General features: G+C 36.8%; 6 protein-coding genes and 1 pseudogene across 30 annotated transcripts; 4 read left to right on the forward strand and 3 right to left on the reverse strand.

Moving 5' to 3' along the window:
• Positions 1-121: 121 nt before the first annotated feature.
• LOC103833165 (2-hydroxyacyl-CoA lyase) lies at positions 122-2,197 on the forward strand. Its single transcript, XM_009109259.2, has 2 exons — positions 122-1,653; positions 1,727-2,197. The coding sequence occupies exons 1-2, from the start codon at positions 244-246 to the stop codon at positions 2,039-2,041; spliced, it is 1,725 nt and encodes a 574-aa protein (XP_009107507.1). The 5' UTR covers positions 122-243; the 3' UTR covers positions 2,042-2,197.
• A 212-nt stretch (positions 2,198-2,409) lies between these two features.
• On the reverse strand, positions 2,410-4,270 carry LOC103833164 (DNA ligase 6). Of its 2 annotated transcripts, none has more exons than XM_009109258.3 (2): positions 3,466-4,270; positions 2,410-3,344 (listed from the first exon to the last, which is right to left on the reverse strand). In XM_009109258.3, the coding sequence occupies exon 2, from the start codon at positions 3,222-3,224 to the stop codon at positions 2,721-2,723; it is 504 nt and encodes a 167-aa protein (XP_009107506.1). In that variant the 5' UTR covers positions 3,225-3,344; positions 3,466-4,270; the 3' UTR covers positions 2,410-2,720. The 2 variants fall into 2 exon arrangements, with proteins under 2 accessions (XP_009107506.1, XP_009107505.1); XM_009109257.3 differs by having other exon boundaries at positions 3,461-4,270.
• Positions 4,271-4,514: 244 nt separating this feature from the next.
• LOC103833162 lies at positions 4,515-5,511 on the reverse strand. The gene has a single exon (XM_009109256.3). The coding sequence runs from the start codon at positions 5,256-5,258 to the stop codon at positions 4,704-4,706; it is 555 nt and encodes a 184-aa protein (XP_009107504.1). The 5' UTR covers positions 5,259-5,511; the 3' UTR covers positions 4,515-4,703.
• A 3,730-nt stretch (positions 5,512-9,241) lies between these two features.
• LOC117129145 lies at positions 9,242-12,727 on the forward strand. Its single transcript, XM_033282534.1, has 2 exons — positions 9,242-9,652; positions 9,969-12,727. The coding sequence occupies exon 2, from the start codon at positions 9,975-9,977 to the stop codon at positions 11,217-11,219; it is 1,245 nt and encodes a 414-aa protein (XP_033138425.1). The 5' UTR covers positions 9,242-9,652; positions 9,969-9,974; the 3' UTR covers positions 11,220-12,727.
• On the reverse strand, positions 11,524-15,510 carry LOC103846075 (uncharacterized protein At3g43530-like). The gene is made up of 4 exons (XM_018655735.2): positions 14,435-15,510; positions 13,581-14,315; positions 13,334-13,504; positions 11,524-13,246 (listed from the first exon to the last, which is right to left on the reverse strand). The coding sequence occupies exons 1-4, from the start codon at positions 15,062-15,064 to the stop codon at positions 12,827-12,829; spliced, it is 1,956 nt and encodes a 651-aa protein (XP_018511251.2). The 5' UTR covers positions 15,065-15,510; the 3' UTR covers positions 11,524-12,826.
• Positions 15,511-15,519: 9 nt separating this feature from the next.
• On the forward strand, positions 15,520-18,303 carry LOC117125625. Of its 24 annotated transcripts, none has more exons than XR_004452767.1 (6): positions 15,520-15,868; positions 15,936-16,194; positions 16,273-16,509; positions 16,615-16,741; positions 16,839-17,165; positions 17,512-18,303. XR_004452767.1 is itself a non-coding variant. In XM_033282538.1 (5 exons), the coding sequence occupies exons 1-4, from the start codon at positions 15,863-15,865 to the stop codon at positions 16,700-16,702; spliced, it is 492 nt and encodes a 163-aa protein (XP_033138429.1). In that variant the 5' UTR covers positions 15,520-15,862; the 3' UTR covers positions 16,703-17,165; positions 17,457-17,968. The 24 variants fall into 24 exon arrangements, 4 of the variants coding, with proteins under 4 accessions (XP_033138429.1, XP_033138428.1, XP_033138430.1 ...); XR_004452763.1 differs by having other exon boundaries at positions 16,273-16,426; positions 16,602-16,741; XR_004452761.1 differs by having other exon boundaries at positions 16,273-16,426.
• Positions 18,304-20,811: 2,508 nt separating this feature from the next.
• On the forward strand, positions 20,812-23,308 carry LOC117129248 (annotated as a pseudogene).
• The last annotated feature ends 493 nt before the right edge of the window (positions 23,309-23,801 follow it).

The following is a 23,801-nucleotide window of genomic DNA, read 5'->3' on the forward strand; positions in this document are numbered from 1 at the left end:
GGTGATAATTTAATTGAATTTACTATTTGCTATTAGATAATCTTTTTCATAATAAAGCATAATAACACATTTATTTGAAGAAACGACTCTGTTTAAAATTAGTAATGACACTTCATGCAAAAACAGACACTACTAATCTAGATAACTATAGTGACAAAGCGAAAGCCTTTATAATAAAGTGAGAGAGAGAGAGAACTATAAGAAACTGAGAAAGCAAAGTTGAGCAATCAAACAAAAAAAGCTATGGCGGATGACTCAGCAGCAGCCACTCCACCGTCAATCGACGGCAACGCCCTCGTCGCAAAATCCCTCTCCCATCTCGGCGTCACGCACATGTTCGGCGTCGTGGGAATCCCCGTCACCTCCCTCGCCACCCGAGCCATGGCTCTCGGCATCCGCTTCATCGCCTTCCACAACGAGCAGTCCGCCGGGTACGCCGCCTCCGCGTACGGCTACCTCACTGGCAAACCGGGAATCCTCCTCACCGTCTCGGGCCCGGGGTGCGTCCACGGCCTCGCGGGCCTCTCCAACGCCTGGGCTAACACCTGGCCGATGGTGATGATCTCCGGCTCGTGCGATCAGCGAGACGCAGGCCGCGGAGATTTTCAGGAGCTTGATCAGATCGAGGCTGTTAAAGCGTTCTCGAAGCTTTCGGAGAAGGCGAAGGACGTTCGCGAGATCCCCAATTGCGTTTCTAGGGTTTTGAATCGAGCCGGGTCGGGTCGACCCGGCGGGTGTTATCTGGATCTTCCCTCTGACGTGTTGCGTCAGAGGATCGTGGAGTCAGAGGGGGATGAGCTCGTGGCTAAAGTCGAGACCTTTAGTGATCACGTGCCGCAGGCACGTGCTTCTTTAAAATCGGAGATTGAATCTGCGGTTAACCTTCTGAGGAAGGCAGAGAGGCCGTTGATTGTGTTCGGTAAAGGAGCGGCTTATTCACGCGCGGAGGATGAGTTGAAGAAGCTCGTGGAGCTCACGGGGATACCTTTCCTCCCTACTCCGATGGGGAAAGGCTTGTTGCCGGATACGCACGAGCTTTCGGCGACGGCGGCGAGGTCGCTAGCTATTGGGAAATGCGACGTCGCTTTGGTGGTTGGAGCTAGGCTTAACTGGCTTCTCCACTTCGGAGAGGCTCCGAAATGGTCTAAAGACGTGAGCTTTGTGCTTGTTGATGTCTCTGAGGAGGAGATTGAGCTGAGGAAGCCTCGCTTGGGGATCGTCGGAGATGCTAAAACGGTGGTGGGTTTGTTGAACAGAGAGATAAAGGACGATCCTTTTTGTCTGGGGAAGACGAATCCGTGGGTGGAGGCGATCTCCAAGAAGGCGAGAGAGAACGGTGAGAAGATGGAGATGCAGCTTGCGAAAGATGTGGTTCCTTTCAACTTCTTGACTCCTATGAGGATCATCAGGGACGCGATTTTGGCGGTGGAAGGACCGAGTCCTGTTGTGGTGTCGGAAGGGGCTAACACGATGGATGTGGGGAGATCGGTTTTGGTTCAGAGAGAGCCGAGGACGAGGCTTGATGCAGGGACTTGGGGGACAATGGGTGTTGGTTTGGGTTATTGTATTGCTGCTGCTGTTGCTTGTCCTGATCGGCTTGTTGTTGCCGTTGAAGGTGACTCTGGTTTTGGATTCAGCGCCATGGAAGTTGAGGTAGTAACACAAAACATTAACTGTACTGTAGTTACCATAATGTGGATTTTTCATACTGTCTTTTATGATGCAGACATTGGTTCGATACAGTCTTCCTGTGGTGGTGATTGTCTTCAACAACGGTGGTGTATATGGCGGTGACAGGAGGAGTCCTGAAGAGATCTCGGGTCCTCATAAAGAAGATCCAGCACCAACGTCGTTTGTTCCAAATGCAGGGTATCACAAGCTTATTGAAGCTTTTGGAGGCAAAGGGTATATAGTGGAAACGCCCGATGAGCTTAAGTCCGCTCTCTCTGAGTCGTTCGCTGCAAGAAAACCAGCGGTGGTTAATGTTATTATAGATCCTTTTGCTGGTGCTGAGAGTGGGAGGTTGCAGCACAAGAACTAGAAGCTTGTGGTGTGTAAATGTTTGGAAGTTGTATTGTTGGAACATAAAACGATAAGCGTTTTCGTATTTCGCTATTACCAAATTGAATAAAAACACGTTTTCGGTTCTTCCTTATGTTTTCCTTCGTTGTAATATACTGTGCATGTTAATCTTTAATGGAGACTGTGAAAACACACAGAGAACAGAGTTGCCAAGAATTATATTAAATAGATTGCAGCTTAACCATGATACTGAGACTATAAAGTTCTTGTAACAGTTGCTTTACTGGTTAAGAAGTCCAATGCTAATGAGTTTTACGGAAAAAACTTCAATCAAATAGTGGTTTTAATTAAGTAACAGATGATCATTATTAGAATAAGATCAGGGAATGGAAAGCAGGAACCAGATAACGTTCAAATCATAATCGTAATGCTCTTTGGAATCTACATTTAACTCAAAAACTGATAACTATGCAACTGAATGACAACCTTGATATGATTATAGCTTCCTCAAAGAGGCTAATGTAGACAAAACACTATAGCTTCTTAAAATTCAAAAACGTGCCAGAGAGCAAGATCGTGAGGAAACCGTTGCCATGAAGATTAAACAATTGTAGTCCAACATTCATTGGTCGCTGCAAATCTTCCAAGATTCTTGATGCAGTAAGTATTACTTCCAAAATGTTCTGAAAACCCGCTTCTTAAGCCTTGGTATCATCTGAAGGAACCTTGTTGAAGAACTTAGTAATCGAGGCTTGCTTTGGACCTGCAGATTCAAACTTAGAAACAGCTTTTCCTTTCTTCTTTGGTTTACCTTTGATCTTTCTGTTCCTTTTCACAGGAGAAAGGCTGATCTTCTGTGAACTAGCCACGCTCTTGAGCTTGTGAAACTGCGATGACTGACAAGTTTCATTTCCCTCGGTTTCACAGTTTAGAAGCTCCAGTTTCGAAACAAGTGCCTCGTGGTTACCCGAACTAAACGCATCTCTAGAAGTGAGAGATAAAACATCAGCAGGGACTTGCTCGTAGAATATAGTCTCGTGTTCATAGAAATCATCAACTATCTCAACTACGTTCCTACACGTCCCTCTAACCATATCTGTTACTTGTTCTTGTGTAACCCATTTAGGCAAACAGTTCCTAAGCTCTTCCACAATCTCCTCCTTACCACATGACCCTTGCAATGAAACCTTCTCATCACCCATCGTTAGATCTCCTCAAAAGAAGACAACGGTTCACACTTGTCCTGAAGCAATAGTATTCTCAAACTGTTCCTAACGTCACATGCAAATCAATCCTTTCTTCCTCTAGAATCCAGCAAAACTCTGCTTTATCAAAGATTGATCAATACTCTTCCTAAAACGGTAAAGCCTAAATCGTCACCGATGTTCTTCTGTTCAACACCGGTTCGTAAAATAATTAATAAATAAATAAATCGAACCTTACAGTGGGAAAACTGAATCTCCGGCAAGAATCTTCCAATCGGTAGCAATCAGAAGATGCAAGGCATTGACCCGCCGATTATTAACTCACGAACGGGGGCGACCGGCGACGGCGTCGTGTCGAAGAGACCAAACCAATGCGCACGTTACGATTCGTGGGTTGTACTTCTGTCGGAAAAAAAAAGTAATTAAATTTAATTTTTAATATTTACATATTAATAGATAATAGGTGAATTAGCTAAATAATCTTAAGTTTTGGAGGTTGTTAAAAAAATAAGTTTTGGGCTTTTTATCCAATTAGATAAATGGCTACATATTTTATTTTTATTAAGATATGTGACTATGGCTCCGAATGGTAACTGCGGTTTGAACGGTGCAGGACAAACGTTTTAATTGCGGTGTGATTTTAACAGTTATAAAAGTATAGATATATCATATACATAGAGATTTTTGTTATGGTTAACTGTGGTGCGGGATAGGACGGTTCGTAACATTCGAAACCTATATATGTTTTTGCAATATTAAACTAGATAAATGACTATAGTTATTTCACTAACTAGCACTTTACTACTTTAGTTTAATATTTTTACAAATAGAAATACTATTTCCTTAATTTTATGAGAATTCGAAGCTTTTTATCGAATATGAATTTTTTTTTTTTTTTGCATCATGTTAACGCACTTAATTTATATTGCAACCAAAAAAATATTAACCGACATGACCAACACGACTGAATAGTGATTTCACATCTCTACGTGAAAATGACTACTAATGAATATATCAAATCACAGATTCGTATATTATCTATGTTTATCAATAGAAACAGTTTATACTTTTTAATTCTTTAAAATATTACTCAATAATTTCCCTGAAGATCGTTTTTAAGATATCATCAACGTTCACATGTATATCAGAACATTTGTTATCGAAAACATTCTCAGGCGCAAGTGGAAGTTCAAATGGTGTATATTATATAGGGGATTTGCACTAGATAGCAAAAATATAGGAGATAATAAAATTGAAGAAGTAAATACGTGAGTTTACCAATTTGAGAAGCTAAAATCATAATTCACATTAATGGACAAAAAATGAAGCGATCACATGTTCATTCTCAACCAATGTCTCTTTCTGTTCATCAATACCACAAAAGAGAAACCACTTGCGCATAGAGGATAATGAAACAAAAAAATAATAAAATTTGAAGAAAAATCAAATTTCCATTTATGTTTGATTTTGCATGCGTTAAGAGAAAGATTCTTCAACTATAGTTTCTAACTTCGGCTTCTTAGATTTCGAAACCGAGATCCTATGCATAAACTCCGCCGCCGAAAACTCTTCTATGTCTTCCAAGTTCAGCTTTGATCCCGCTGATAGTGATATCATCTTGACGTCATCTTCTCCTCCGTCCGGCGATACCCTTCCATTGTGACAGCTTTTCACGGCTGTTCCAACACCAGAAGATTTAGGTCCGACTCGGCTGCGTTGTTGTTTCTTGGCTGCTGCGAATAATCTTGCCATATCCGAAGCGTTAGCTGCTGACGTGGCACGCGTCATAGGGAAAGCGATGTACACGTGGCAGCTTTTTATTTGAAGATCATCATCGGCGGCTAACGGGTTAAACTTCCGGCCGATTTTTAACGACTTGGCGTCTACGAGGAAGAAGCTTGGAATCTCCATCATTAGCTCTGCGGCTTTGGTCGGCTCGTGGATACGACGGACCTCACCGTCAGGGAGAATCACTCTCGCCGCCGGGGAAGACGACGTTTTGCTTAGAGCGGAAGAAACGTAGTTTCCCATAACGTGAAGGAAGGTGGAAGTTTATTATTTGAGAGAAAAGGAGAACTTAGTTGTAAACAAATGGAAAGGAAGTGTGTTAGGAGAAGATCCAAGAAGGCATGAGTGTTATATATACAAGAGAATGTTCGTGGAAGAATACTGTTAGAAAAGTATTTTTATAATGTGGTGGAGATAGACAGTTGTGCGTATACAGGTTGACATTATATGGTTGAATGCGCGTCTTTCCATTTTATTATTTATTCAAAATATATTTCCGTGTTTTCACTAGTCTATGGCCATCACATTCTTTGTTTCTTCGTATCACACTTGACTCTACAATTTTTTTAATGGAAGTTATAAGTTGTAAACGACCGAAACGAAGTTTCTAACTTATACCATGCGACCAAATATTTGTCAACGAAAGTTACAGACTTACAGGTTATGCAACCTTTTCTGTGTTTAGAAGTTAACTATCCAACTGTAATCTTTATATTCCCGTATGGATGGTTATCATCAATATTACATTATGACTATGTAAACTCTTACATAACATAATGAAGTATTTAGACGGAAAGCTATGTATTATAACTGCAGCAAAGATTTAACAAAGGTTTGAATCCATAATTGCAGCAACAATACTAGATATCTTGGCATAATGATAACTTCATAAACTAGATCTAACAAAGATTTTAAAAATTTGAATCATACCACGTAATATGAGTAATATATAACCTGACTCTGGGAGTATGGAAGGAAAGGCGCAACGCAACATAATAGTATTATTACCTCCAGTTGTTATCTCACAAGTCACAAGTTTGAAATGATAAGGTTTATATACATATAATATTTTTTTTTTTTTTTTTTTGAATTGAATGTTAAATTGAATTCAAAAAAAAAAACCTTTTTACAATACTAAGTGAGTCCTTTCTTATAAAAACTATACTAGAAAATCAAAAAAAAAAAAAAAAAACTCATACTACTACTCCAATCAACTACTCTTCCATCACTCAAAAGAACTTCTTCAATACCTAGCCCTCACTCCTACTAGGCACCTAGCTCTCACTCCTACTAGGACATTCCTCCTCCTTGAAAAACTTACCCAGCTCTCACTCCTACTGGGCACCTAGCTCTCACTCCTACTAGGACAGCCAAGCTTATCTTGTTCCAAACCAAAACTGCAATCCTCCTTCATACTTCTTATCCCTCCCTTGAATGATATAAAGCTTATTCCTTACAGTTTTTTCAATGAGCTTAGTAAGAAGACAGTGAGAAGATCCTTGTTCCCCATGTCTCCTCCTATTTCTCTCCCTCCAAATATAATGCACTGAAGTTTGGAAAAGATAGCGAATGGTAAAGAGAAATAGCCTCCCCTGATTCTCATCCACTACAATCCTTTTAATTTCAGACCATCTCGCAGTGAAGCTATCCTTTAGCACTCCTCTTGCCAAATTTTCCCAAATAAGACTAGTAAAAGAGCACTGAAAGAACAAATGCTCAATGGACTCCAGCGGGTCTTGATAAAAGCTGCAGGAAGTGTTTACACCTATATCCCATTGAGCCATCCTACTCCCTGTGGAAAGTCTGTCTCGCATTGCTACCCAGAGAATGAAAGAATATTTAGGGGTATAGTATTTAAACCATATCGCCTTATACCAGTCACAATGTTGGTGCTTCTCACGTACTACTTGCCAAGTCTCACTGGTTTTAAACTCTTTCTTATAAATATCCTTCTCATTCCTCCAAAACGATATATCCTTCTCTTCAAGATATAGTTTCTCCTTGATCTTCTCGATTTCCAATTCAACTCTATTTAACATAGAGAACCGGTGATTCTTCTTCCTGTGATTTGTACACTCAGCAACTTTTGCATCTTCCTTAATTCCCATCTCAATGTATCTACCCTCCCCCAAAATCTCAATCAAACGACCCATAGGAGACCATTTCTCGTACCAGAAAGAGGCTTTCAATCCATTCCGAACATCAACCATATAGAAAAGCTTTGCTCTGTCTCGATGTTTTAAGATCTTCTTCCACATCCAAGAACCCATCTGAGTGGTACTTTTAATCGACCAGAGAGAACCTTTCCTTATAAGATAAATCTGAACCCATCTGACCCAAAGAGATTCTGCAGATAGAATCCTCCAAATAAGCTTCAAAATATTAACCACAGACATTTCTTTCAATGATCGGATGCCTAAACCACCTTCCTGTTTAGTTCTACAAACTTCTTTCCAACTAACCTTCACTCTTTTGCTCTTCAAATCAGTACCCGACCAGAGAAAAGCAGAGCAGATTCTTTCAATCTCTCGGATACAGCCACTTGGTAATTGAAAAGCTGCCATCCAGAAGTTTACAAGGCTCATAATCACTGAATTTATTAACTGGAGTCTCCCGGCATACGAAAGAAAACGTCCTGTCCAGGATCCTATCCGCTTTCTAATCTTCTCAATCAGCGGAAGAAAATCTCCTACCGTCATACACTTAGTCAATAAAGGAAGACCTAAGTATCGAACTGGTAATTTACCTGAAGCAAAAGGAAAATGACCCAAAATCTCCTCTTTTTTCTGCTCACCAACCCCAGCCAGAAACAGAGTAGACTTTTCCAGACTTATCTTCAACCCTGACATTTTATCAAAAGCTTCAAAAACTTGCAAAATACTTTCTACAGATCGCTGAGACCCATCAGCAAACACCAACAAGTCATCCGCAAAGCACAGATGTGTGAGAGCAATATTTTTACATTTCGGGTGAAAACCTGTCCGACCTTTAGCTGCTGCCTCATCCAAGAGTTTCGAAAGCACATTCATACAAATGACAAAGAGATAGGGGGAAAGAGAGCAATTGTCTTAGCCCCCTACTGCTCATATACATATAATATTAACCAGTAATAGTAATGCGAAATTAATGGTAAGATACAAAACTAGAAGGTTTCCACTTACGTAAGTTGCGTGTGGGACCTGTCCCTCGTTTCCTTCGTACTTTCGATTTGGTTGATTGTTCTGCGGAATCTTTCGTCTGATTTGGAAGATCCTTTGACTTACAGATGCGACTGTTCCCCTTACCCATGGGACTCTGATCTTTGTTTCCAGTTTCTTAACTTTTTCATTTTCCTATTACAAATTTATGTCAAGAATTATATGTTCATGTCTTAATATGTTTTCAGAATACGATTGTGTACCATATGATCTTTGCATAGCTGATTTTTAATAACTCAAATCGACTAGTTTGAAATTAATTTGATAACTTCATTATCTCCATTTAAAGGATTTAGTTGCTTATAATTAATGTCATTCTACACATTATAATATACATTATATATATATTTATACATGTTCTGATAATCCTGGTTTATGGATAGTCGCTAGTCGCCTAGTCAGGCTGATAGACCATAACTCAGATTAAATTTTCAACAAGGTTGCATTTTGTTCAGCCCAACAAAGTAAAGTTTCAACCAAATCCTAAACAGGTCCCCGGTTTGGTTAATAGCATTTAGTTTATGTTATAGTTGCCGATCTTTCTACATGCATGCGGGCCACACATTTTTGTACCTATGTAGACGACCTCTTTACTATGGGCAGATTTGTATTCAATATTTTTAGCCGTTTAAGCACACTCCCCTAAACTCAATTGTGCTAAGTGCTAACGAATAAAAAAAGCCCTTCAGCTTGATACCCTCTTAACTCAGACTAATTCCATGTGATCAGTTCAATAAAAAAGGCCCGTGAAATCAATACAATACTAAAAGCTGAATAAGAGCATCAGATAGCATGTCCACGTCAACATAAAAAATCGTCCAATGGAGAACTGTTTACTGTCCATGTAGGCAGTTGGTGGGACCCGCCGAAAAAATCTGTGAGTTAATCGTTCCTAGGCTTAATTATTTTTCTTCTGTGGCCTTATTGACGATGCTCCGTGGCCCATTAAGCATATGTGCTTATGTCCACTTTACTGGGACCGAATCGTGACAAAAAAAAATCCTCTTTATCTCCTCATCTTCCTCGACAGTTTAGATTTGGGACATCACCTCCAATGCCCAATCTCCTCCTCAATCAATCTCCTATGCACCATAAAATATACTATACCCATCAAGCATTAATGAATATGTGAAAAGACCAAAAGGACATATTTTAATTGGAACCAAGAATGTCCCAAACCAAAATCGGCATCCAACATAACTCGGGTTTGGTCGGATCTGAATTGGATTGGTCTGTAAAAAAAATTAAAAGTGGTTCTTATGTTTGTTGGTTTGGTCTAAAAAAAAGAAAAAAGTGAATCCCGATTCTCCCCGAGCTCCCCTCCCCCCAGACCACCCAACCTACAGCTCCTCCTGCAGCTCCTCCTCCACTCTCCCCCTCCTCCACTCCTCCTCCACTCCTCCTCCACTCCTCTCTCTCTCAGCTTCTCGAACGCTGCCGGTAAGTTATGCTCTGTTCGAGCATTATTTCGGAAGTAGGTTTTGGGGGTTTTAATAGATTTGTAATTGTGACAAGTTTTGTTTAGTTTCGGGGTAAATTTCGGTATAATGAATTTCGGTAGGTGAATTGGAGTTGAGGGATAGGGATAAACCCTAGATTATTCAATTGTTCTTGATAAATTGTAGTAAAACTGAATAACTGGGTACAACTGGTAGAATTAGGAAAACAGGAAAAATTCGAATAACTGGTAAAACTGTAGCAGGATAATAGTAGGGGAAATTGTAGTGAGTTTCTTTTGTTTGGTTCCTTTTGGCAGGACACAATGAGCAATCACGTCAGAGATATACCTGGTAGTCCGAAAGAGAGCTACAAGATGTTGTATAGCTATTTGTACATGTTAGAGCAAGTGAATCCGGGGACAAAAACCTGTTTGAAATTGGATGATAGAAGTAAATTTGAGTACCTTTTCATAGCTTTGGGAGCTTGCATTGAAGGGTTTGCAGTTATGAGGAAGGTGATAGCTGTGGAGGGGATACGTCTGAAGAACGGTGGTGTTTTAGTTTTCGCGAAAGCTCAGGATCCTAATGGTCAGAGTTATCCACTTGCGTTTGCAGTAGTAGATGGTGAGAATCTTGCTAGTTGGACTTGGTTTTTCGAGATGCTTAAAAGTGTTATACCAGACTCTTCTGAACTGGTTTTCATTAGTACTCTTCATCAGAGCTTGATTTTCGCCATAGGAAACGTATTTCCACAGGCTCACCATGGTCATTGTTTATGGCATTTGAAGGAAAAGGTGAAATTACATGCTTGTAACGTCAACAAGAATATAGTCGGGCAAAAACTTATGGAGTTGGGCAGATATTACACGGTTGATGACTTCAATTCTGCTTACGACTCATTTAAGATAAGATGTCCAGCTGCGTACAAGTATGTGGAGGAATGTGGTATTGAAAAGGACAAATGGGCAAGGGTTTTTTTCCCACGTGATAGGTACAACTTGGATACAAGCAACACTCTGGGATCAATGAAGAACGTGTTTAAAGAGGCAACAAGGTGGGCCTTAATACCAATGCTGGATTGTATCATTAGGAAATTCTCTGATTGGTTCACTCAACGGAAGGATGTTGTTTCTAGATCAATGAATACAAGACTGGTGCCTCGGGTTGAGAACTACTTGCACGATCTATGGGCTGTTGCACATAAGTTACCTGTGCGGGAACTTGATAGTTACGAGCTTAAGTACGAGATCACTGACACTGCAGGAAAGGTGTTTTGGGCGACCTTGGTTGGAAAAACTTGTACTTGCAAGGTGTGGGACTATGAAAAGTTCCCTTGTCTGCATGGACTGGCAGCTTATATCTATTTCGCTAGGAATGTTGATGGCAGGCGCCTTGATATCCATGAGTTGTGCTCAAAATACTACTGGACGGAAATGTGGCATTTGGCGTATTCCAGAACACTTAATGTTGTGCCCGACATGGCTTCTTGGAATGTACCAGATCAGATCAAGGAGGTGAAGATCATACCTCCATATCGCATCAAGCGGCAAGGAAGGAAAAGAGTTTAAATTTGGATGAATTTGGAGTAATGCATATTTCGAGTAATGCATTTGGGTACTTGATTTTGTGGCTCTTGAACTTTGTTTCATTTCGTGTTGTATCGTGTTGTATGACTTGGAAAACTGCGTAAACTTGAAATCTACTTTGTTTTGTAATGACATTAGTATTATCTATATCAAAACTCGAATCTCATAGTTTTTTCTCTATCAAAACCTGAATATCATTGTTTTATATTTGTTTTCGCAACTCTAACATATATTTATAATAAAACTCGGTTATCAATTTCTGAAATTTAGGAAAAAAACTCTCATGTATCCCTTACGAGACCTTGTAATTCCAATAACACTTTGTTGGCCAAAGACATCTTACAAACGAAACTTTCGAGTTATATCTATTCGCTAAATATAATTGCACGGAACTATATATATAACAATTTAAACTAGTAATATTGAAGGTAAAACTAGATAACCAATTTTAATAGATTAGTAACACTAAATAAATTAGAAACCGACAAAAATATAACTATGACCAAAGTTGGGAATACTAGTATCTTGGGTATAACTATGAACAAATTTTTTTTGGGCAATTATCTCAACCACACAAATTTACTCCCCTCCCAAAGCCTTTCAAGTACTTTCAGTTTGACTTTTTATCCCTTTTTCATCTCTCCCTCTCTCTTTCTCTCTATTTCTCCCCCCATTTCCTCTTCCCCCCCTCTCTCCCGTGTCTCTCTCCCTCTCTCGTCTCTCTTCTCTATTTTGAGAATCGAATTCTCTTCCCCCCTCGCCGAGCAAGTGAGATGGAAAAAGTGAAGATGGAAGTGGGTTCGGGTTCGGGTTCGTCTTTATCGCAAAGGAGCCGCCGCCGATTTTCTTGTCTGAGGTTGTGTCACTGTGGCTTGCCGGCGAAAATAAGGCAAGCTTGGACTGAGAAAAATCCTGGTCGACACTTTTATGGCTGTCCGCGTTTTAAGGTATGAATATATGATGGAATCTGGATATAATGGAATCTGAATTTGAATTGGGTTTGAATTTTGACCTTATTGCAGCTTGGAAATGAATGCAATTACTTCTCTTGGTTCGATGAAGAGGTTGGTACAGAATGGCAAAGGAGAGCATTGCTTCAAGCCCGTGATGAAATCCAGGAGAAGGATAAAGTGATTGAGCAATTACAGAAGACCATTTCTGAAATGAAAAGTCACTTGGAGAAGAAGAAGACAGGGAAGGGCGGGGGCGGGAATGACGAAAATGAAGAAGATGACATTGTTAGGAAGTTTGAAGAATTGTATGCTTAGTTTAAGTGTGGTGTTGAAGAATTAGTTTTCCTAGTATTTCTAGTTTTCCTAGTTTTCATTAAGTTCTACAAGTTCTCCTAGTTGTCCTAGTTTTCATTAAGTTATCCTACTTTTCTTAGTTTTCCTTAAGAGGCACATTCAAAAAATAATCATAAGAACTTCCATGATAACAAGATTGCAACATCCATGATAACAAGAACAAGTTCCATCCAACATACCTAATAAGTCAATAGGTTTCCAACATCCACACAACAACAAAATAATGGGTCCAACTTCCCACAAAATACATAACCGAGTTTACAAAATACATAACCGAGTTCTTCACTCCCTGCTTCCTTGCCCTTCATCCATAGCTTTCTTCATAAACGCCTCAAACGGAACCACCATCCTTTCCTCAAACTTGTCCATTGTCTTCTTAACTCTCTTTAGCTGAGTGCCAAACATTTTCACTTGTTTGATCAACTCCTCCATCATCTTCTTCTGGCTTGCGCCTCCTTCCTCTCCACCTTCTTCGTCATCCTGATCTTCGTCGACAGCCTCTTGTGCATTTGGATCACGCGCAGCAACGTCTACATCATACATCTCTTCAAAAAAGACTGAATGTCCTTCCGCAAGACGCTTTATCCAACTGTCAACAGAAATATCATCGACATCAACGTCGTCCTCCTCTTCAGTCATCTCTTCCAAAAGAGCTACTTCTTCTTCTGTCTTGGTAGGAAGGATGCTGTGGATATCCCGTGACTGATACCAAAAAATTAAAACCAAAAAATAATCTTATGTTAGTATAATGCTACAACATTTTCAAAGTTTGTAGGGGAAGAAACATACCGTTATTTTGTCCAGTTTGTCCAGTTCCCGATTCAATTTTGAAAGTGAAAACCCTTTCATCCCTGCTGATTTAAAGACTGATCTGCACATCCTAGGACAGTCTACATCGACGTCTTCAACCTCTTTTCTGAACTTCAATCCCAACTTGGGAATTGCCTCAAAAGCAAGCAACTACATACCAATCATGTACAAACACTTAACACAATAAAATTAACAAATGATAAGGTGATTATCTTCAATTGCTTACCTCCAGTGGCAGACAGAAACCTGGAAGTGGCCATAAAGTCTTCTCTCTAACCCGGCCTCCAAAATGATCTATGGTGTGCGATATCTCCTTAACCATGTAATCAAACGAGTACCTCCCCCATGGAAAGTTTTCGCAGAACTCGAGATCGTCCACAGCTCTTTGGAAGAATTCCAAAACATCTCTGGCGCCTTTTCCTACTTTCGTTTGCGCACAGATAACACTTCCTAAAAAGAACAAAACCATCATCTTCAGCCGGTCTCTGTGTTCTCCCATAGCCAACAGCTTCGCTTTGACATCCTCAAGCCTTATTGATTCTCCCTTCTTGAAATGGCGCTTCACGAACTTTCTATCACCAAACTCCTTATACCCAAGTGGATAGTTGCGGCAGCTAAGACCTGAGATCAAAGCGTGTTCTCTCAGGCCATAGCGGATGGGAACACCATTCACAATGAACCACACTTCCTTCCTCTTCGAGCTATCCACTGTCCGCAATAGCAACATCCACATTCCTTGGACCATGTGGTTTGAGTCTTTCTCCAGGTGGAACACGTGACAGAATTGTGGATGCTTCTCAAACCACTTCCTCTCAGTATCACTCATCGGCGGTTCCAGATTGTCAAATGTAACCATAACGTCTTTGACGAAACATTTGGTCGCTAGCTTTATTTGTTTCTTGTACTCCGACTCATAGAAGTACATCCTCAACGGTTTGATTGCCTCGGTTGCCTCTAATTCCTGCAAGTAACATTGTGTTCTACATCAGTTATGCAAGTACTAAAACATAGTTCTCCTAAGTTATCCGAGCCTTTCCTAGTATATCTAGTTAAACCCTATTCAAGTTCCACACTTATTACCTCTTCTCCTTGCCCGAGAACCCCTTCACCATCACCATCAACATTTCCTAATTCCGCTTCCAATGGGGGTTCTCCTTGTTCTTGATTTTCATTTTCATTTTGACCTCTGTTCTCTTCGGGAGTCCCGTTCTCTTCTTCTCCGGTGTCTTCCTCCTCTTGGATTTTTTCTTCATCTTTGTTCTCTACTTCTTCATCGCTATTTCCTTCTTCCTCTTCATCTTTGTCTCCATTTTCGTCTTTCTCTTCTTGAGATTCATCGCTATTTCCTTCTTCCTCTTCATCTTTGTCTCCATTTTCGTCTTTCTCTTCTTGAGATTCATCGCTATTTTCTTCTTCCTCTTCATCTTCGTCTCCATTTTCTTCTTCCCTTTCTTTCTCCTTCTCCGATTCTTCTTTCTCTTTCTCCCGATCTTCTACATCCTTAGCCGGTTCTTCTACTTCATTCTCCTCCGCAACTCCCACGGTTCCAACAAAATCAACCGCCGGTGATTCCTCATCCGTCGTTTTTCTCTTCTTGGAACTCTTCTTCGGTTTGTTCTTCTTCGAGTTCTTCGAGGTCCCGCTCTTTTGCGGAGGAGGAGCCGTTGGAGGAGGCCTATCCTTTCTCTTACCCAGCCTAGTTTCAACCATGATTCACACGTTTTCGGTGAATAATCGAAGGGAAATCGAAGGAATCGAAGGGGAGTGGGATGTTCTAGGGTTACGTTTTCGAATTTGGGGGAAACCGTTGAGAGAGAGGGGATCCCGAGAGAGAGGGGAAATGGAAATAAAGGGGAGACTTGGTTTAAATCGAAATTGAGTGGTTATTTGGATTCGGGTTCGAGATGGTTAAAATCGAGATTGGATCGGAGGGTTTAAGTTGGATTGGGAACGGTTAAGTCTAATTTATGATCTTTGGTTCGTATTTCAATTCGATTCGGTTTTCTCTCCGGTTAAACTTGGTAAAACCCGTAAATAGTTTACCTTCCTTAGGGTTAACTGTAAATTCCAGCAATTTGCCATTTTATATTTTTTCCTTTTTGTTTCATGTCCTTCAAAGATTGACCGATAAGGAGGGTGGGCATTGGAGGTGATGTCCCTTTAGATTTAGGGTTTCTTCATCAAACTATTCACTTCACAACTACAAACGTATCCTTTATATTTCCCAAATTAAATTCATAAACTGTTCATCTTTCTCTATCTATACATCCTCCCGTCTTTACTCAGCCTATCAATAATGGTTGGGTTTCGAAGTTCTCACCAATATATAGTTCATCACAGAAGGAGTCCTTCCTCTACCTGCTTCCGTTGCTCAAGCCGTCTGCGACTCAACTTTTGAGGCTCTTTGACTTGCCTGGAATTCTCAATTCATTGTTGCTCGCCTCCTCAGCTTCTGGGAGCATCAGACAGCCTGTCTCAGTTTCTGGGAGACGCCTAACGTCAAGAAAAATGCAGGTACTTCCATATTTTGTGTTTTTGTTTTTAAGTTTTGAAATACTAATTTTTGTTTACTTTAAATTAGTGTGGGTTTTGTCAAGCCAGAGCCAAATCGGCAGACATCTCCATGCGCTGGACAACGACATCAAACTTCATGCTCTGCCGGAGAAACATCACGTGACACAGCCAGAGAGTTGGAACCATCACACGCTTTGGAGGAAGACGATGGTAATGGAGAGTCAAACGCAAACACTGGTGTGGCTTTGGTATGGAGAGGTTCTCAGATGTGTCTAAGGAAGAAAGAAGGATCTCGATTCCATATAGTATAACATCTAACTTTGAAAGTATTGAACGTTAATCTTAGTATCTACTTAATCTAATGTGTTTGTGATGTCCACTTAAGTTTTCTTCCAACCTTTCAGGAATGGTCAGAAGCACTCATTCACCGTGAAGCCTGATTTTTCTGTTGGGAGTAATCAGAAGCCTTCTGCTGCAAGAAAAGAACTCAGGTGTCCTTTGATTTCTACTAGGGAGCCGTTTAAGTGGTGTTGGTTTCATGTCGGTGCAACTACACAAGTAGATATCTCTTGCTGTGGTTTTAGCCATGTTTGTGTCTTTATTTTTTTCAGATCTTTTTTTTTGTGGGATCCAGAATCAAGGTTGTTTTTCAATGTGTTTGACTTCCATTTTATATTAGCTAGGATATTGTTTGCCTTCCATTTTTCAACGGAAGTTGACTTAGGATTTTTAGTGATCTATTGCAGGATTCAGCAGAGGCAGTTGCAACAGCTTAGAGCTTCTACAATGGCTGAGAAAGTGGAAGAGTCTTTGTGCCTCGAGATGAAACTCTGAGAAATAGCATGATAATCTCCTTTTCAACAACCATCATGAGTTCGGGAGTCCATTAACACTTTACGTTTTTTCTTTTATATTTCTTAAATTTGTGGAGACAGCCCTGATGTCTTCTGATTTGGTTTTGGTTTTGTAGGTTCAAAGCCTAGAATTTATCCAGCGTTCAATATCTAACAAGGAAGACAATTAGATTCTTTAAAATTTTGATTGGGTAAATGGCTGTAGAGTGTACAAGTAATGCCTACATTATTGAATATATGTAACAGGTACTACTCAATGTACAGACGTGTGGAGAAATGTGATTGAGTTTGGATTTGAACTGGAGATACATTCATCCATCGTTAACAAGTGTGGTGGAGTGTAAAAGGTACTACTAAATGTACAGACATGTGGAGAAACTAGCACAAGAGATTAGGAAAGGTGCTGCTTCTGTTGATATGGTGTCGTTGCCAAACTATGGCAGGTCAGTCAGTAATCTCTTACTGGCGTTTCTATGGAGAATATCTGACAATTCTAGGCTACAATGAGACACATAAACTGATAATGAAATCATTGAAACAGAATAGGAATTGAAGTTAGAAATAAGTTCTTATGTCTGAATGAAAGAGGAAATATATCTCTATATTTTTATTTACTTGTGAATGTCTTTATCTGCCACCATTTTAGGCTATGTGATAATCTTTTGAGTGACATAACACTTATCATCTCAGATGCATGTTTTCAGCTACCTTAAATTTAACTTGCATCCTCTCAGAGAAACAAGAAGACACTCATACTGAAGCATCGAGCTAAGAGTTTGTTCTTGACAGGTACCAGGGACGCTCCAAGAAGATCTGCTCTGTAAGATGAGTGCACCACCAAACAGTGATGCTCCTCTTATCACCTCCAACGACCTTGCCGAGGCTGATGCGTTTGTCTTTGGCTTCCCAACAAGGTTCAGTATGATGGCTGCTCAGTTCAAGGCATTCTTAGGTGCAACTGGTGGTCTCTGAAGGACTCAACAACTTGCTGGTAAGCCAGCCAGAATATTCTAGAGCACCAGGGTCTCAAGGTGCTGGTCAAGAAACCACCGCGTATGTTTCTTTTCCAAACCAACACCTCATTAACTACACTTGCTTCGGTTCTTATGTTTTGTAGTGTTTACTTGTGTTATCATTGATTTCTAACACAATTCGGTTTTGTAATATTTTTTATCAGGAGTCAAAAACTATATCTTTAGAACTAACTCTATTTTTATAAATCTTGATCTTATACCAGTTATTTGTCTGGGCGTTGCTCAAAAAAAAAAGATAACTTATTTGTCTAGGCAAGATAATAACGCTATCATACAAATTCTACTAACCCCTTTTCTGAGGCCGACAAAACACCAAGAAAATACGAAACCAAATATCGCCCATATAAGTGTGTAAATACTTTTTCAAACTATTGAAAATATAGCAACCTAATCCAAAATCAAAATCGAAAATTCCATACACTGTTCAGATTCACGCATTCAAATTGAACTCAAAATTTTATTAGGTTTCTCATAAAATTATTTGAATGGTTCCTATATTTTTGAACTGAAATCAAAAACCATAATCGAACTAGAACCAAACCAAAACTTAAAAAACATAATTCCGCGCTTTTAAGCATATAGTTAAAAAGTTTTGAGCATATAATATTATTTTTCATAAGAGAAAATAAAAAAATACATGAGAGACAAATCCATCTTTATTATGAAATTACTCTATTTTAGAAAAAAAATAGAGGATTACATTAGAAATGGTCTAAGGCATGGCCGAGGTAAATGATCAACGTTGAGATTTCAGCTTTCCTAATTCTTACTATTCTAATGTTTTAATATAATTTGAATTCCCTTTGATTTATAATATAATGGTTTAAAAGTATTTTTTGTTTCACTATATAAATTGTTTTTATATTTCAATGTAACTTTATATTTATTGGATATTGTCTTGCCAATTAAATTATGTAAATTACTGTGTAATTGATTAAATTTATATATTAAATGACAGCTTTCTAAAGTAATAACTTTTAAATATTACAGATTTTAATTAAAACTGATTACATTTTGAAACAAATAGAGTAATCTATAAACTAACTTTATATAGATATGAGGACAAAATTGTAAAGTGGTCTCACCTTAAATTTTTCTCATTCTGTGCATTCCTAATTGGAAGAAGATAATCAACATCTAACATTATGTTACTCTCAGTATATTAGAAATGGTCGAACCGTAAACCAATTAAGGATGATGTAATGAAGACATAAAATCGTATTTCCATTTATCACAAATATAGAATCAATTGACAACAACTTAATTATGTCCAGCGTAGGAAACAGAGAAGATTTTTCATACCTTCTAATATTATAATATCTCGCTATATTAGTGGCTAAATCAGTTTTCTCTAGCACAAATACTCACTCCATTCTTAGAGTTTAACATTTTCTATCTGATGATATTAGTAGTTTGATCCCAAAAAAAAAAGGTCGAACTGAACGTTATAATTGGAGTAAGAAAACAAACAAAAATCAACCGAAAACTTTTAAGGTATATGAAACAAAAATTGAAAATAGCAATTCGCTGCAATTAAAGAATAAAGCAATAAAATTGTAAAAATATAAAATAAAACGAAAAATATACACAGAAAGAAAGATTTAGTAAAATAAAATCATAATATAATTTTCATAATTGATAGTGCTCAGTTACACTAAAAAGTCTAAATTTACAACATACACAGTTTTATTTACATCTTTAAACATATTATCTAATTAAAATGATTCTAAAAGTGCCAGCATGAAGAGTTAGAAAATATACGATAAACTATAATCCATAACGTTAAAAATACATTATCATTGATCACTAAAAAATCATGTTAGTAGTAATAAAAATGAAATGACAACACATTTATTAAAACCATAGAACGGCACGCAACAATGTGTTATTAAATATACAAACTACAAATTTAATATGCTCAACGCAAACACACATAAAAATGAGACATCATATTTAAATATATTTAAATAAATAATTTTAAATATATTATATTCTTGATAAATTTAAAATTACTTAAAAACAAACTAAATTATTAAAAAAATTAATATACAAATAAAACTAAAGCAATATTTTGTAACGTCAAAATAATAAATGAATAAAAAAATATTATGTTAATAAAATAGATTTTAGATTTTAAAGACTTCTAATTCATGTAATATTACAAAATTCAAAATTTGTTTATTACAATTAATATTTACCATTAGATATATTAAAATAATATTCTAGATCGATATTCAATTGTCAGTTTTCAACTATTATACGTTAAAAAATATTATTAAGTTCATTTTTTTTTAAAGTGGGTTTTATATTTTAATTAGGTTATTGGAGTACTCTTTCTTTCGTGAATTTATTCGAGATGAGATTTCGATCTTTGAACTAAGATAATTTATGCTCTATATATAATTATACTTTTTTTACATAACTCTAAAATCCTGGACTTGATTCTTCATATTTTATTAGTTAATTATGTTACATATAATAGAAATACTTACTTCAAACTAAAAATATATTAAAAAAATCAAATTTAAAAATTAATTCTAAATAATTTAGTATACAAAAATTCACATACAAATAAAAAAGATAAATGTAACAAATTTAAGGGAAATTGCCACAAATAGCACATTCATAGTACCACTTTTCATGTTTACACTAATCACTTTTACCCTCACTTTTAATGAAGAGTAAAAGACAATTATACCATTAGGGTTAACTAATCTAGACTTATGGTTTAGAGTTGAGGGGTTGAGTAGGGTTTTTGAAATGTGAAATTGAGGATTCTAACAAATATATAAATAAATACTTAAAATATATAAATATTTTTTAAAAATAGTTTCAAACATAATTTTCGTTTTTCAAAAAGAAATTTGAAAAAAAATAAAAAAAATATTTTTATAAAAAAGTTCGAATTTGAAAAAATATAATTCGAAAACATAAAAAAAAGTAAATAATTTTTTTTTTTACTTTTTTATTTTTTATTTATTTTTTTAATGTTTTTTTAGTTTTTATTTTTAACTTTTATTTATTTAAATAATGATTTATTATATATATAAATAATAAGGGCATAAGAGTCTTTTGCTACTTAATGAAGAAGATATTTTTGAAAATGTCTTTTTAATGATGGTAAAAATAAAAAATGGTACCATGAAAGTGGTAAACATGTAATCTCCCCCAAATTTAAATATATTATCCGCGCGTAGCGCGGCGAAAGGATCTAGTAATAATAACATAGTACTATAGTTTTTTTTTTTTTTTTTTTTTGATAAAGGGCTTGCTAACATAGTACTATAGTTGTAGCGAAAAGGATCACAAAATGACAACAAACACGAGTAACATCACGTTAACTGAATCGAGTATTTCAGAGAATTATTCTAACAAGATACATCATTCGTAACTATCATCACACAGAAATGTAATCTTATAACCCTAAATAAAGCCCCTATATTAACCCCATACGTCATTTTCATATCAAAAACCATCCGAACCTAATTCACATTTCACATATCCAAACCTTAAACAAACTCTCGAGAATCCAAAATAAAATGAAGAATCTCGCAGTTCTTGTTGCTATGATTCTCTTCTCATGTTTTGTCACATCACAAGTTACAGCAAGCGACTTGTTACCAAACCCATCATTGCGTAGTGAAAAAGCTTGAATGGTGGCATTACCATTACTACCCTTACTACCACCCTAAACCACATTGGGCGTTCCCACGCTCTGCCGGAAAGGCTTTTCCGCCACTCCCTGCCGGCTACAACCCCTACTTCCACCCGATTCCGTTCCATCTACCAATGGTAGTCACCAAATGCTTGTCTGATTGCAAGGAGGTAAAAACATGTTTGGCGGATATCGCTAAGGCTTTTTACACTCGAAAACCCCTTATTGGAACGGAATGTTGCGCTTCGATACTGAACATGGATAGAGACTGTGATAAGACTATCTTTGGAGCTTACCATAACCCTTTCTTTGACTGGGCTGTTAAGCTTCATTGCTCCACCAAAGCTGGATCGACTCCTTATGCTCCCTCGCCGGCTTAATTAGGGTATTTATTACTTACAAATAACAAGTAATAATTTCTTTAGTAGGTTTCTGTTTTTTCTTGCATTTATTATGCTTTTCTATATTATGTTTAACGATTCCCTCAGTATTAGTGATTTTACTTATTAATTTATTATGCGTTTTGGAATGTGTCTCTTAGCCAACGAAAGAATTCAATTGAAGAACAATTTACATTTTTTTTTTAAAAAAATTTGTTATATAGAGGAAAAAAAAACATTTAAATTTACCTCTCTCTCAGCATTAAGATTTCAGAGTAGGCCTGAGCATTTTAACGTGGACCCGAAAAACCGAACCGGAACCAACCCGAAAATATCCGGCTCGAAAAAGAACATAAAATTTATAAATATTTTTTGGATCCAAAATTATTTTACCCAAAATAACCGGAACAAAAAAAAACCCACCCAAATAAACCCGAACCCGATAAGAACCGACCCGAATAGACCCGATTCAATAAAAACCTATTTGTACCGACTTAAAAACCTTTACATCCAAACTTATGATTTCTTATGTTCTATTTTATGATTTAGTTGAAATATCTTTTGTTAACAATATTTGTTATTATTTTGTAACATTTTTAAATAATACGGAGTTTTGAAATATAAAATTTAAAAATATTTTATTTTAATTATTAATAGTTTAATTTAAGTTATTCTGTAAAATTTTAGATATATTGACAAATATTGACTAAATTTGATGGCGTTTGGATTTTTCATGTTCTTTTAAGATTAACTACCGAACCTTATCTGGACCCGATACGGTCCCAAAAAATTACAGGTATTTTACGAGTATTTTGATTATTGACTCGAACCGATCCGGCTTCAAGAAGAATCGATCCAAACCAGAACCAAAAATTTACAAGTATCTATTGTGTCCAAATGTCTAAAATCTGAAAGACCCGAATTCAAAAGGAACCGGTCTAAACAAGAGCGGTCGTTTGATTTATATGTGCACGCCAATTTATTACATAATAGTAATTGATTTTTTAGTTATTTAATATATAATTATTTTATTATTATTTCATAATATGCAGAAAAACATAAAATAAGTAATAAAAATATTTATTATGCACAAAGCGCAAATCTTAACCTAAGTACTAGATCTCGACCCACGCAACCACGCAAATTTTTGTTTTCATTTATTTTTATATAAAAATAGTTTATGGTATATTTTTTTCATTGAATAGATTGTTTCAAACTTTCACATGTATTTATATCTTTTTCTATATATATTTTTAGATTATTATTTCATTATTAAAATCGTAACTATATATATAAAGATTAGTAAGATATTGTTTTATTGTCATATTCAAAAATATTGTATCATTTCACAAATTTAGAAAGTTTTTAACAAATCAAAATTTTTGCTTCACAGATTTATATTATCAATAAATAATTAAACATTTAGTTTTTGTTTAATTTTTAAAATAAACTAGGTGTATTGCCCGCGATGCGGGCTTAAACATTTTCATAAATTTCGAAAAGTTTTTTGTATACTATACTAGTTATATTGTGTTTTCCAAAAAGAATTCTTGCGATCAATTTAGTATCATCTATGCATTGTCTACTCTCGAATATATAAATATATATATTTCTGAACAATTAAATATTAAAATATTTTAGTGGTATAATTTAAATTTGGGTCTCTAGTCAAAAAACAAAACTTGTTTCCAATTTATGTAAAGAATATTATTTTTTTGAATGAGCAAAGATTTAAGGATGGTTATTGTTTTAAGAACATCTATACTATTAAAACAGGATTCTATTGTCCTTTTTACCTTAGTCTGCCATTTTCTTTAATAACATTGCATGTTTCATTAAAAGCAATCAAGTAATATTAATAACAAAATTATATTGGGTCATTTTTTTCGGATCCAGCCCACATCAGATCTCTCTTGTGCCATTTGGGCTGATTAAGAAATCACATCCAATTCTCACATTTTTTTTCTTTTGGGCCATTGAGTCCAAGTTCAAATAATTTTTTTTCAACTA

This window comes from Brassica rapa, chromosome A10 (genome assembly GCF_000309985.2).
Source record: "Brassica rapa cultivar Chiifu-401-42 chromosome A10, CAAS_Brap_v3.01, whole genome shotgun sequence".
NCBI classification, from domain to species: domain Eukaryota; kingdom Viridiplantae; phylum Streptophyta; class Magnoliopsida; order Brassicales; family Brassicaceae; genus Brassica; species Brassica rapa.